Genomic DNA, 12,938 nt, shown 5'->3' on the forward strand with positions numbered 1-12,938 from the left:
AAGAAGCCAACAATGGAGCGCGCAAGGTAGCCGCCCGTCTGGAATCCGGGCCGAGGCGTTCGGCCATTCGGGCGCTTCAAGTTCTTGCTTCAGCACCAGCTTTGATTTGAGCCTCAATCGAACAACAAATGAAGTCGTGTAGCTGCTTGTCCAATCAACGAATAAGAGAGCCCAAATGTTGTATTAGCGGCGGGTGATTTGATGGGATCCAGTGCAGATTCTAGAACACCTGCATGGGTCTTTGATTCTTGATAAAACATAAGAAAAAGACTAGTCGAGCAAGCAAGCCGAGTCGTGTTGACCCGTTCAAGTTAGCTGGTGGATGACCATCTAAGAAATGAGTATCAAGTTCCTGTGCCCGGTTAGCAGGACTAATAGTCCCAGTTAGCAGATATAGAGACACAGACAATTCAAGGAGGGAGGCCCCGGTAATTCGAGTGTTTTGCCTTATGTACCTGGTGTGATCCTACTCTGCAATTGCGTCGGGTCCTCTGACAGAGATTGCATCGGCGGAAATTGATGTTATATCGACCGGGAGCGGGTTCGCATCAAGCAAAAGCGGAGTTGTGTCGCCCAAGGGCGAGGTTGCATCGTGCCATACCGTTGTAGTCTTGTCAACACCGATCCAAAAACGCCCCCTGCCAATTTTGAGTCAACTATGGCGTCGCTGATGGCCGATGCAATCTCGCCTTGGGCCAATGTTGAGTCGGAGGTAATTTGAGTGGGTATAAAACTTGGTTGACATGACGTCAACCAAGAGTTGTGTCGGTGGGGTGCCCGGCGATGTTACATCGCCACCGTCCCTTTTGAAATCGGACCACGGCGATGTACAATCTGCCATCGTCAATGTAACATTGCAAGACAGTTAAGTCGGACGCTTGCACCGATGTAACATTGGTTCAAAACATCTGATGTAAGCGCGGATGTAGCCAACCGACACAATCATATTGGCAGTGTCCGTACTGATAATGTGAGAAGATTTGGCTAATAAAACATTTATTTCAGTAAAAGAAAATAAAGAAATACAATCGAAACAGTTTTACCTAATAAAACAGGAACTAAGATTGAGAATGAGAATAATAGATACCAGAACCAAAAATACACACTAGGACTTTCAAGCTAATGATAAAATAAGGGTGATCAGGTATTCTGGAAAAAAACGGTCAGAAAGAAGAAAAAGAGAATAGGGGGTTTCAAACATGGTGCAGGTCCTGTTTCAGGAACCCCAAATTCAGGAAATTGGTGCAACTGCAAGACACCCTGCATACATGGACCCAATTTTACCCAAAAAACATGCAGAAATAATTCAAAAATTCTTTGTGCAGGAACTTTGTTTTCCTGGATTGGGTTTCCTGAACTGGGACCTGCACCATGTTTGAAACCCCCTAATGGAATAAGAACCTGTGGACAGCGGTGTGAAGCCCCCGCGTTCCGCGGGGTTTCACAAGGACAATCACAGGCACATTCCCCGCTCGACTATATCCTCCGGTCCTCGCACTTCTCCTAGCCGGCAGAGATCCCTGACTCACATCTCTCCCGGCTAGGTAAGCCGTTCCCCAGTTTCCTTTTCTTCTTCCCTTCCTTTTCCCCTTCCTTCTCCCCTTCCTTCTTCCCTTTCTCTATCCCTGGTTGTATGTACTCATCAGAGAGATCCCTGACTCACATCTCTCCCGGCTAGGTTTTTCCTTTCTCCCTGAGCAATACATAGCCCCGTGAACCAGACTTCCCTCGAGGTTCACCCTCTGCGCCCCCACTCGGACAGACAGTGAAGGACCCCAAATTGGAGTCCTTACAAGCGGGCCTAGACTGAGGACCTCAACGAGTAAACCGCGGACACGACAAAGGATGAAGTTGAATGGTCGCGGGTTGAGGAGTGGTGGTTGAGATGAGCAAGGAAAGATTGATGGACGGTCAACAGAGTCCTAATTCAACATCAACGTCCGACATTTTAGTGGTTCGTTCCTGTTCTTTGGAGAAACCATACCAATAATGTGTTAAAATTACTCAGGTGAAAAGAATTGTGTGTTGTGGGATTTGAACCCACAACCTTCTATATTCATGAGAGCTGCTCTTATACCACTGAGCTAAACACACAGTTGGTCTTACTGGTGATATTTGGATATTAGATCATATAGCTTGGCCCCTCAAATGGAGCTTGAAGCATATATTCCAACAGGTTTAGCCACGGCCAACCCATCCAACCGCCCGCAGTGCTGGATGGGTCGGGTCAAGGGGGGCCCAAACACTCTTTGACACAATCCAATGCTGCGGTTGAACTCTGGGTGGACACGAGCTTAACTAAGCCAACACTTGTGGTGAGTGGGTCTGGGTGGCAGCCCAGTCTCACCAGAGAGGCTTACGTGCAAAAGCACAAAGCTTGCGTGAGCCAAGCGTGATATAGAGTCCTGTTTTAACAGTCTCTCTTCTCGCGTCTACGCCACTCACCCCAATTTTTTGTTGTTTTGTTTTTCTGACTGTTTGCCATGTCAGTTATTTTTTCATATTTTTTTTATTGTTGTTTTCACATTCCATCATTTTTGAAAACCGATTGCAAGAAATTTGAAGAAATTCTGTGATTTAATTAAGAGGAAACAATGGTGGGTCAGCTACGCTAACCGTAGCGTTAGCGTGGCGTAGCGTAGCGGAATTCCGCTCAATTTTAGTGTAGCGTTAGCGGAATTGCGCCTTCTCTGCGCTAACGCTACGCGCAAAGGGTGCGCAGCTAATTTAGCTGTTAGCGTAGCGTTAGCGCAGATGCGCGCAATTGCGCTAACGCTACAAACGCAGGGCGCAAAATAGCGCGCGCTACGGTGTGCCACAATGCTTTTAGCTGAAAAAAGGCCTTTTTTCCGCTAAAAGCGCTGTAGCGCAGCGTAGCGTAGCGTAGCGTAGCGTAGCGTAGCGTAGTGACTGTAGCGGCGCGCTAATACTAACAAACAATTGGCGCGCTGTTAGCGCCGCTGAAAATTAGCGCAGCGTAGCGGCACTAACAGCGCGCTAACGCTACTCAAAATGTAACTAAACTAAGCTGCATATGTAGGTAGAGGAGAAAAGAAATCTTGGAAGTCAACCGAGTTCATCACCTGACAGATGTATGAAACCTTTGATGCCTGGGTTGTCAGGTCGGTGGTTCGGTCGGGGGGAGGGTGCATCTTGAATTGTTGGGATACTGAGTATTGCGGAGGGGAGTCAGACTAGCAAGACTGTGAAAAACAATCAATCATCTGGGTCAGGTCCCAAACAAATGAACAAAATGTTACAAAAACCAAATGGATGGGCGACGGCATGGGTGAGCCAAAGAGAAGTCCACTCACTCGTCTGTTTTTCTTTTGGGCAGGTTGGTTTGCAGATCCGGGTGGGCAGGCTTGTCCGGCTAGTTTAGGCTCAGGTCTGGCTAGGTCAGCCTTGGGTCCAGTCAAGCTGTCCGTATTCTGATTGAGTGATAGGATGGAGGGAAGGGGTGGGGTGTATGCGGATTTACAGAATTTGCTGTGTGATATGAGCCTCTTGGTAGTTCCATCACCAATGTCCCCGTTGAAAATTTAGGAGCAACTAGAAGGTTTTATTTCCTTTTTTTGGTTTTACTTGTATGTACAATGATGAGACAAAAAAAACGGAATCTTAAGGGAAGGAGTTCTACCTAGAAGCAGCACGAGGGCAGGCGCTTGTCTTTGGTAGAGTTCTTCCTGGTTGCTGTCTTTGAGCCGAAGCAATGGCGGTGTGTTGTCTGGGAGCAGTGCAAGGGTGCCGATTACATGCTCCAATGTTAGCTTTTATTTCTCCCGCTGCGTCTGTTTGTTAATCTATTGAGCTCACCGGAGCAGGGGCCAGCTATCTAAGGAGCTTGGTCTTAGCCTTTCTATACGGGTGAGCTTCTTGGTTTCCTGCTTGTCAAACAGTGTTCGCTACAAGTCAGTCTGCTGTTTTGGTTCTGCTATTCCTCAAGGGAAGGTCTACTCACCGAGTTCGGCGGTGGCTGCAATCCTGTCTAGCAGTGATTGTTGGTTCTGGTTACCAATGCGGTCTGCAAGGGATCTACAAGCGTAAAGTTGGTTAGCTATTGCTCAGACTTTAACTCTCCTTGAGGTACGTACTTAGACGCTGAGCTTAACTCTAATCTTCCCTTTTCGGTTCCCGATGCGGTCGCCGTATCTGCGAGTGATCAAGCGGAGCTTGTCAGCTAGAGAATGAGTTAGGTTCTGGACTGCAGAGGGGTCTTACCTCTTTGCGCAGCTGGGTCTGGGTTTGCTTCTAGCCACGCCAGCTTCCTCAAAGGTTGCTGGGGGTCTGGGTCTAGGTTCTGCTGTAGCTGCACTAGCTTCCTTAAAGGTTGCTGCGGGCCTAGCTCTGTATTCTCACACCCGTTAAGCATAAATATTCTTGTAGTGTGAGTGCGCTCGGGCCCTGTCATACAAGCCTTGAGACCCAAAGTTCAGAATCTTGACTTTGGATTTTTTTTTCACTAGTTACAAATACAATGTTGTAGTAAAAAAAATACAGAAAAATCCAGAAGATGTAGATGTATGACATAGCAAAACCTAGAAAGGATCCATTGATTATTCGAGGTGTGGTGATGCACACAAGGCCGCTCCCAACCATTCCTTAGAATCTGCTCACGCCAGGAATGTGCAGCATGCAAGTCCCTCCCTCCGGTCGGGGTCGCTTCGCGACCAGCCAAATGCTGCACAGCCTGCAACGGAGCCTGGGACTTGTGTTAAGTTTGGGGCGGACAGGTTGGGGCCCACCCGGGCCAACCTTTCGCCGACCGCGACGTTGGGCCATTGTCAACCCAAGCTCGAATTCAAGCGGTGGTGTACAGCAGGCCCAAAAAGGCTTGCTACTTTTGCTGCAAACTTGAAACTTTTGGCCGCAGTTGCCAAACTTTGCGCAGCTGATATCGGCTGTGCGCATGGACCGTGCTTGGGGGATCCCGGGGTAGCTTGCCACCAATCCATCCGACCGCCAACTACCGCCCTCGACCCACTACCCACTACACCCATTACCCACCACCGCCAACACCAACTTCAAGGCCACAACGACTGTGATTGGAACCAGACAAATTGATCCCGCACGGCGATTGGAACAATTGGTTGCCGGTCTCGCTTCCATTTTTGCTCGCTCTGAATCATAACCGGGTCGCAACCCCTGGTAAGTCCAATTCACACTGGCCCCAACTCAATTGTTATGCTGTTCACGGCTTGTATGGCGGACCCAATCAAGCATATGCGGGTGGGACGGCATGCAAGCTATTGCGGTTACAATTCCATCATGATATTTCCGAAAAGGAACAGATAGCTGACAACAATTGGAAAGATCCATCCAGCGCAGCATTGAGTCAATCCCATTGGCTGATCCAGCACATGTAAGTGTTCTTTCTGTGGTTCTCTGTGCTTCTCTCAAGTCTCCTGCTGAAATACTGCACTCACCCCCATGGCAGTTGGAATAAGTCAGATCAATCCTACCCAGCAATCAGAACGTTTCAGTGCTGCATCAAATTGATCCCATAATCCGACCTATCTAAAACACGTGAGCCACCTCCACTGCCACCTTCATCACCACCAGATTAATCTCATCTTCTCAAGTACCCCATTGCTGACAGTAATTGTCTTCTCTAGGCTCAATGTTTGTCCTGTATACGGCATCTTTCAAATACGCCGTGGTTTGGGCCGCCCTTGTGGGGAAGACATTAGCTGAAATCAATCTCTCGAATGGATCAGATATCAGCTTTGATTCCCTGCGACGCTGGTGTGCGTTATATGAAACAACTCGGGCTGTTGTCACCAATCCGGCAACCTATCAAACCATTGGTTGACCCTTAGCTCTTGATGGTGAAGAACGCGCATTTCTATTTGGGATGGTCACTGATCACAACCCAACCATCTACCTAGAAGAAATCCAGGAGGTGTTACTCGAGGAACGCAATACTCAAGTGTCTTTACAAACAATATCGAACAAGCTTCATCATCGCCTCCGCATGAGTCAAAAGACAATGAGGAAGGTGAATCCTCATCAAGAACCAATCCAGCAAGCTCATTACATTCTCCTGATGGCCGATTACAACCCTGAATGCCTTGTCTTCACTGGTATGTTCCTTCTGCTCTCCCTTTTATCCAAGCTTTGGCCATTGGCTTACAAAAGATTCTCCCTGACAGATGAAAGTGGGGTGTGTCTGGACGGTGTCATTCGTACCCGTGGTTGGGCTCCAGTTGGCAAGAGGACTTCAAGATTTCTGGTGGAACGGGCCACACACCGGTTCAACTTGATTCCTGCTGTGGCCCTCAGCGGTCTGGTTGCAAATGTGATTCAGTCAGAAACCGTCAAGCCTGTCGATTTTGAGCATTACTTAGAGCATGTTTTAGTAAGTTTTTTTCCTCCTCATCTCATCTCTTCTTGCTCTCATTCTGATGACCTTCCTTTTGAAGCTTCCCAACATGAACTCATTCCCAGGACCCTGTAGTGTAATAGTGATGGACAATGCACAAATCCATCACAATGGCCAAATTGAGGAGCTTTTCCAGGATTGTGGCTGTCATCTGGTCTATCTTCCCGCCTACTCACCCGACATGAACCCAATTGAAAAGGCTTTCAGTGTCTTAAAGGCCAATTTAAGACAATATGGCGAACTTGACGGCGGCGAAACAGATGGCAAGCAGATTGAGGCTTTTACTAGGATTAACTTCACCCCCAAGCTCATGCAAAGCCTATTCCAAGGCTCAGGATACACTGACTGAAGATAACTTTAGACTTTCCCCCTCTTGATCTTGTCTCTCATCTGGAATAGTTCTATTTTTGTCTCTCTTCCCCTCACTTGTTTTCCAACATGACATCAAGTAAAAAAATATGTTGTATTTTTGTCTCTCTTCCCCGGTGAAATTAAATAAAAAAAAAATCAAACAATCAAGTTGAGAAATTACTGAGTTGCTTGTGCGCCAAGTCGTCACTCATTTTTTGCCTTCCAATATGAATTACTGCTCATGGTGTGCCAAATTACTCAGTGAGGAATGCAAATGAGTGTAATTCCAATTCAACTTTAAATAATAAAAATAATACATGAGGAAAGAATGACTTGGGGAAACAAAAAGGGTTAAACATGATTGAAAATGAAAAGAAAATATACCAATGAAAAAAGGGGAGACTTGAGACTTGATTGGTGGAAAAACTACTATAATGCTGTTATACTCACTGGGTTCTAGACCCTCTCATCAAGTGATGAGCATACTTTTTGGCTGAGAATGCAATGGATTAGGCCGGACCTTTGGGGATGCCTTTATTGTGGAGCTCCTGCGTGTCGAACCACTTGAACATTGTCCAATGTGTGATCCCAAGGGCGGTCATTCCCTCTTGGACTTCGGGGGAATTTGGATCAACATGTGCAAATCGGAGGAAGTCTTCAATTGTACTAGTATTGTTTGGTGGGGTCGGGGTCCTTGGGGCGTTGAGGGAGCTTGATCCTTGGGACGGAACTGAGGGGGCCGGCACGTTCAAGGAGCTTGGCATGTTCATTGGGCTGACCATATTCATTATGTTCGTTGGGGTGCCCATGTTCATGGGATTGTAGAACATCCCAGGGCAGTTGAACAGATTGAGGACTGGGGCTGGAGCCGCCGGCGCAGGAGCTGAAACCGGAGGTGGCGGTAGATCCCCCACGGTCCTGAATCAGAACTGGTCCGACTGAGGCGGAACCAGCAGAGTGACTTTGCCAGGATTGTTTTGCTTTAAATTTATGTAATGTCAGCTTTGAGTCAAATATTGGGTCAGACTCAGACCAATATTGACTCACAATTGCTTTGGCCCACGCACTGGCCCGCCCCACAGTCAAATTAAAATACTCGTTTGAGTTGGCTGGATTGATGAAGACGTGGCCCTCATGGCTCCCAGTGAGGTGCGGGGCGGCTTTGGGAATACTTTCAAGCTGGCTGATCAATTCTGCCAGCGAGGCGGCATTCTGAACTCCTTGAGATGGGCCATCGGCGGGTGGATTTGCCACAGAACTCGAACCGGTATCCATGGTTGTCCTGAGGTGTTTGTATGCTGATTCTTTCTACAAATTGAATCAAACAGTGAGCTAAAAATATACTTGACGAAACAAAGTAAGAAAAAAAGTACGGCTTACCTGGGCCAAGCTATTTGGGTCTTGTTGAACCAAGCAACAAACAATTGGGAGTGTTTTGGAAGCGCCCTCGGCAGCCAAGAGGAATCTTGTGAAGGTTTCCTGACAGTTGATTCGTCTCTTCTGGGCTGCTGCAAAGGGGCCATCATGCAGGATGATCAAGTTCCATGTGAGCTTCCCTTCATTTTCTTTCGCCTGGGCAAAGAGTCCGGTGCTCTTGTCTTTGTCATTTTGAATTGTCAAAATTGCGGCCGCCTTGAAACTGTTGATGTTGTAGTTGTGTGAGTCCCAATTAACAACCAATTTTCCAACATCTGCGTTGATTTTTTTGAGTAGTGGAATATTTGGAAGGGTTTTTTGTCGCTTGCGAGGGTTGCTAAGAGGCGGGGGGGAATGGGAGTGTAAAGGGTGAAATCAATACCGATTGGAACCTCATGGCTGTCCGAAGTTGAATGTGAATCTGCCAGGCTTTGCTGAGAGTTGGTAGGCTGGCTTCGATGAGACTGAGTACGCGCTGGTTGAGACTGAGTCCAATCACTTGCTTGGTTTGTTGCCGGCGATGCCGCACCAAGTATCAAGGGATCCATTACCAATTGTCTATGCTGTTCTCGGTCTGCTGCCGGCAATGCCGGGCCAAAGATAGAGGGATCCAGTACCAATTGCCTACACTGACTTCTCACAAAGGCTTCACGGCTCCGATCTCGTAGTTCAACTAAATGCCTTGTTCCGTCAAAGAGGGTTGGCAAGTGGCGTTCCGAGGGTGGGGTCAAAGGGTGATGGAACCATTCGTTGTATTCCAATGGAGAGATAGAACACTCATGTGATTGAGTATTTATATTGGTTTGAATTGTGGTGATAGTGACGGGTGGAGAGCCATCAGCTTGATCTGATGGTGGTGATACGCACAGAGGGATGATGGGAAAGAGAAAACTTACTTATGTTAGAATGGTTGTATTTTCCAAGCTGATTGGTTTGATGTGTCACTAGAACTGTCCGATTCCTGGGCGGGATTGATTTGGCTGTTTCCAATTACAGTAGCGTTGGCTGTGTGGCTGGTGGCTGGTGGCTGGTGGTTGCTTGCGGGCCTGCAGGCCTGGTGCAGATCCCCCAAGCACGGTCCGCGCGCACGGCCGATTTCAGCTGCGCAAAGTTTGGCAACTGCGGCCAAAAGTTTCAAGTTTGCGGCAAAAGTAGCAAGCCTTTTTGGGCCTGCTGTACACGCCGGGGGTACTTCTTACCGCGAGGCAGTGTGGATCCAACGGGTGACACCAGATTGGTGAAACCAATGTGGAATTCACCGTGCCCCCGGCAATTGTGGGCTCCCCATTGGAAATGGACAGGGTTATTGGATCCTTGTTGCTCCGACAAGAAAACTTCAGTGGACTCTACACAAGTCAATTTATTTGCGGTGGAGTCCACCAGAGTAGCTTTTGTGTGCCGTGGAAGCCACACTTCTCAATTTCTGTGATGCTGATTCCACAGTTGTTCTGCTTATGCTTATACACATGCTTGTAGCGCGGCCATGGTGCATTGTGGGTCTCATCACTGTCAAACTGCTCCACCCGGTTAGGTTTACTTTGCAAAAAAACAACAAAGTCCCCTTGTGGCAAGGTAAGCCCTGATTAACCCCGACTCAACCAGCAGCACCATCGCCTCCAGCACGCCCGGATCACACACCCAGCCAGCAGCAGCAGCAGCCCCCAGCCAACCACTGCCCAACGTTACCCACTCCCACAGCCCTTGTCTGGCTCGCCCGGGGAGTCCTGCCAATGAGGACCACCCCCAGCCAGCCAATCAACTTCTTCTGGAGATGGGTAAACATTTTATCCATCCCCACCCACTTTCCGGCCGTACACCTCTTCCGCCAGCGCGAAGAGCTTCGCTTGGCTGACAAAGACTTTTTGTGGGCGTCCAGAGGTTCGAGCTCGGGTTGAGAAGCGAGGAAGGCTCGACCAACCGGTCCATTTCGCGTAACTGAGTTCTGCGGGCCTTATTGGAGCTCAGATGGAGATGGTCAGCAACTTTTTTAGCCTTCCCCTGAGCAAGAGTGCCCGTGATAGACATAATAGGTTTCTTGCCGACGGGACCGGGACCGAATGCGGGCGCTGAGGCGGTAAAGTTAGCTGTTCCAGTTCCAGCGGGAGGGGGAAGGGCAAAGCTGGAGGCGGAGACGGCAGGTTGGAAATGCATCGATATTCACCAAGCGCTTGGCTTCTCTGATCTCCTTTGTTGCCTCAATCCCATCCTTCACTGGTAATTGCAAGTCCATCTACAATTGTCCGGAAAAAAAATCCTTCTGAGGTTAAAATCAAAGCATGTCCAGATTAGGATGGATGGATTACGGACCAGGACAAGATGGAAGCTCCCAGTCCTCCACTCATCCACTGCTTCTTGACTGTTCATAGCAATGTCGAATTTGACGGACTTTTTGCGCATAAAGGTGGTGAGGATAGTCTGACTGATCCTGTTATCCGTGGAAGATATTGACACAAGTCTCAAATATCTGCCCAGATTGTGTGTGCTGCTGTGATGGCGGGCAAGCCGAGCTTGCTGCTGGCTGTGCGTCTTGCTCTTTTCTTTCCTGGGGGGCTGACAGCCTTTTTCCTCTGTGATATCCTTCATTCTTGTTTTTTCACTCCATTGCTCTCTCTCTCTCTCTCTGCATGCTTTCCTTTTTTGTGATTGTTATTTTTTCTCAAATTGCACGGCCAAGTGATTGCAATGCAGCAGCTTGGGACCCTGGTGGTACAACTTTATGACATGATATCCGACGGATTTAGTATGTATGGTGCCCCTGCCTCCGCGGGTGGATACCACAGTGAAGCTCAGGGTGTTGTTACACCCACCAAGGATCCACTTGGAGCCGACCATTTGACTCATGGTGGGGCTGCCGTGGCTCGGGTTTCTTCTTTAATGTATCACGAGGAGTCCTCGCTGTGCCCACGGAAAGCCCAAGGCTTTTGTGGATTCGTCGAGGTGATCCCGTGGATACCCCCCCGGATCAAACTGGTGGTGAGCACGTCATGGGCGTGTGGACCAGGAGCCGCTGGTCCGCCCGCTGCACGTTCATCGTGGAATCCTCGTGGGTTCCGAGTGATGTCCCCGTGGAGGTACTCCCCGGGTGTACATACCCGTTGGCCTCGGGTACGAGTTCTAGCGCTCCGGGGCCCGCGAGAGCAAGCCGCGGAAGATCTCAGTGCGCAGCAGCCGCGCTGCCAAATGATGATACATACATATTGACAACTGGTTGACCTAACTCATCGTCCCAAGCCCCAGCCCACAGCCCGCCCGCCGGCACCCCGGAGCTCCCTCTGCCCACATCTTCATCACCGCGATCAACCACCCGATCGACAACCCCGACACGCCATGGTGAGGCCTACCGCCCGACGACTTCCCCTCTCACCCATTTCGAGCCAGAGCCTTTACTCACCAGATAATGGGAGGAACGAAATTAAAAGCTGTCATTGCTGATTTCGTGCTCTGTTTCCTCCAACCTGTTTCCAACCCTCAATAGCCTCGCGAAGTCAAAGATATCAAAAGCTTTCTCCTGATCGCTCACCGAAAAGATGCGAAAGGTATTCTATCATCTATCCTACGTACTTTTCTGCCGGCGCCTTTCTCAAGCTGATCCCCTCTTCCTTGTCCCAGCTTGCCGGATAAAAAAGTCAACTCGCACAACACCCAAGGGTGTTCCCACGAAGGTCACCAAGTTCAAAGTTCGATGCTCCAAGTATCTCTACACACTCGTTCTGACAGACCCTGAAAAAGCGGAGAAACTAAGAGCCTCCCTTCCTCCAAGTACGTCGATTGCATCTCGTGATTGAGTCTCAGACCTCTCCAATGTAATGACAACAAGCTTACCCCAATTCTTCACCACCTTATCACTCTCGCAGCCCTCAAGGTCGAAGACGTAGACAAAGAGAAGTCGAAGAAGAAAGCATAGGTATATGTTGCCCAAGCATGAATGTATTGAACCATGCCTACCATGCCCTCATCCACGCAACTACAGCGCCTGAACTCTCTTCTCTATAACTCTGCGCCCTAGTGTCAAATCCGCGGGACTTGTGAGCTGCCTTCGGCGCGCCGGCTCCCCCATCCCCCGGAACGAGGGGATTGTGAACTAGCGAAGCCCTCGGGCACTGCAAAAAGAAATGTGTCAACTGTAAGAGCATCTCCAACGATCCGGGGTGGATTGGCTCGCCTTTAGCAGCCTGCGAGCGGATGTCCCGAGATGTCACTAATGTGTCACAGCAGTCCGTATTACGGGCTGATGCAGGCCCAAGCTGCCAAAGAAAGCAGCTGTGGGCGGCTCTGATCGACAGCCGCTTGGCAGCTTTCCCAGCAGCTCCGCTGGAGGCCGAAAACGACCGCCGGCCCGGCAAAGTTGGACTCAGGCCGGCCAACAGCGGCTCCGTTGGAGATGCTCTAAGCAACTGTAAGCACGAACTTAGCAAAGTCCCTCGCTGCTGCGGGCGTGTGACTCGCGAAGCGAGCCTCCGACAGCCCTTGGCAGGAGGGACTTATACCGTACCTCCCCTTTCTGGCGCACGGAGAATGTGTTTTTCACCCAACATGCTACTGCTGAGGCTTCTATTTTTTTTCTTTATGTACTGATACATGTATGTTCTGAAAGATTAAACAAGACAAATAAACCTCAAGACCGTTACCAACTCTATAACCCAACTTTGCAGAAATTAATCACGAAATGTGAGCATGGACTCTCTGATCAATACATAGTGTGTTTGACACGCAGCTAGCTTGAGGATGATTGGGATCAATCATCAACCGGTCATGGAGGGGACTCAACCCTCTCAATGACCGGTATGTT

General features: G+C 49.1%; 2 protein-coding genes across 2 annotated transcripts in view; one reads left to right on the forward strand and one right to left on the reverse strand.

Annotated features, from left to right (window-relative positions):
* PtA15_4A26 (uncharacterized protein) overlaps nucleotides 1-10,300 on the reverse strand; it is a gene marked incomplete at both ends in the record, with an annotated part of 57,792 nt that extends 47,492 nt beyond the window's left edge. Inside the window, one exon of the mRNA XM_053168136.1 lies at nucleotides 9,965-10,300. Coding sequence (XP_053019133.1) covers nucleotides 9,965-10,300 — 336 coding nt within the window. The remainder of the gene's footprint in view (nucleotides 1-9,964) is intronic.
* Nucleotides 10,301-11,476: 1,176 nt separating this feature from the next.
* Nucleotides 11,477-11,934, forward strand: PtA15_4A27 (uncharacterized protein; the record flags this gene model as incomplete). Its single annotated transcript, XM_053168147.1, has 3 exons — nucleotides 11,477-11,479; nucleotides 11,625-11,685; nucleotides 11,759-11,934. 3 exons carry the CDS (start codon nucleotides 11,477-11,479, stop codon nucleotides 11,932-11,934), a joined length of 240 nt encoding a protein of 79 aa, XP_053019134.1.
* Between the last annotated feature and the right edge of the window lie 1,004 nt (nucleotides 11,935-12,938).

This window comes from Puccinia triticina, chromosome 4A (assembly GCF_026914185.1).
Source record: "Puccinia triticina chromosome 4A, complete sequence".
NCBI classification, from domain to species: Eukaryota; Fungi; Basidiomycota; class Pucciniomycetes; order Pucciniales; family Pucciniaceae; genus Puccinia; species Puccinia triticina.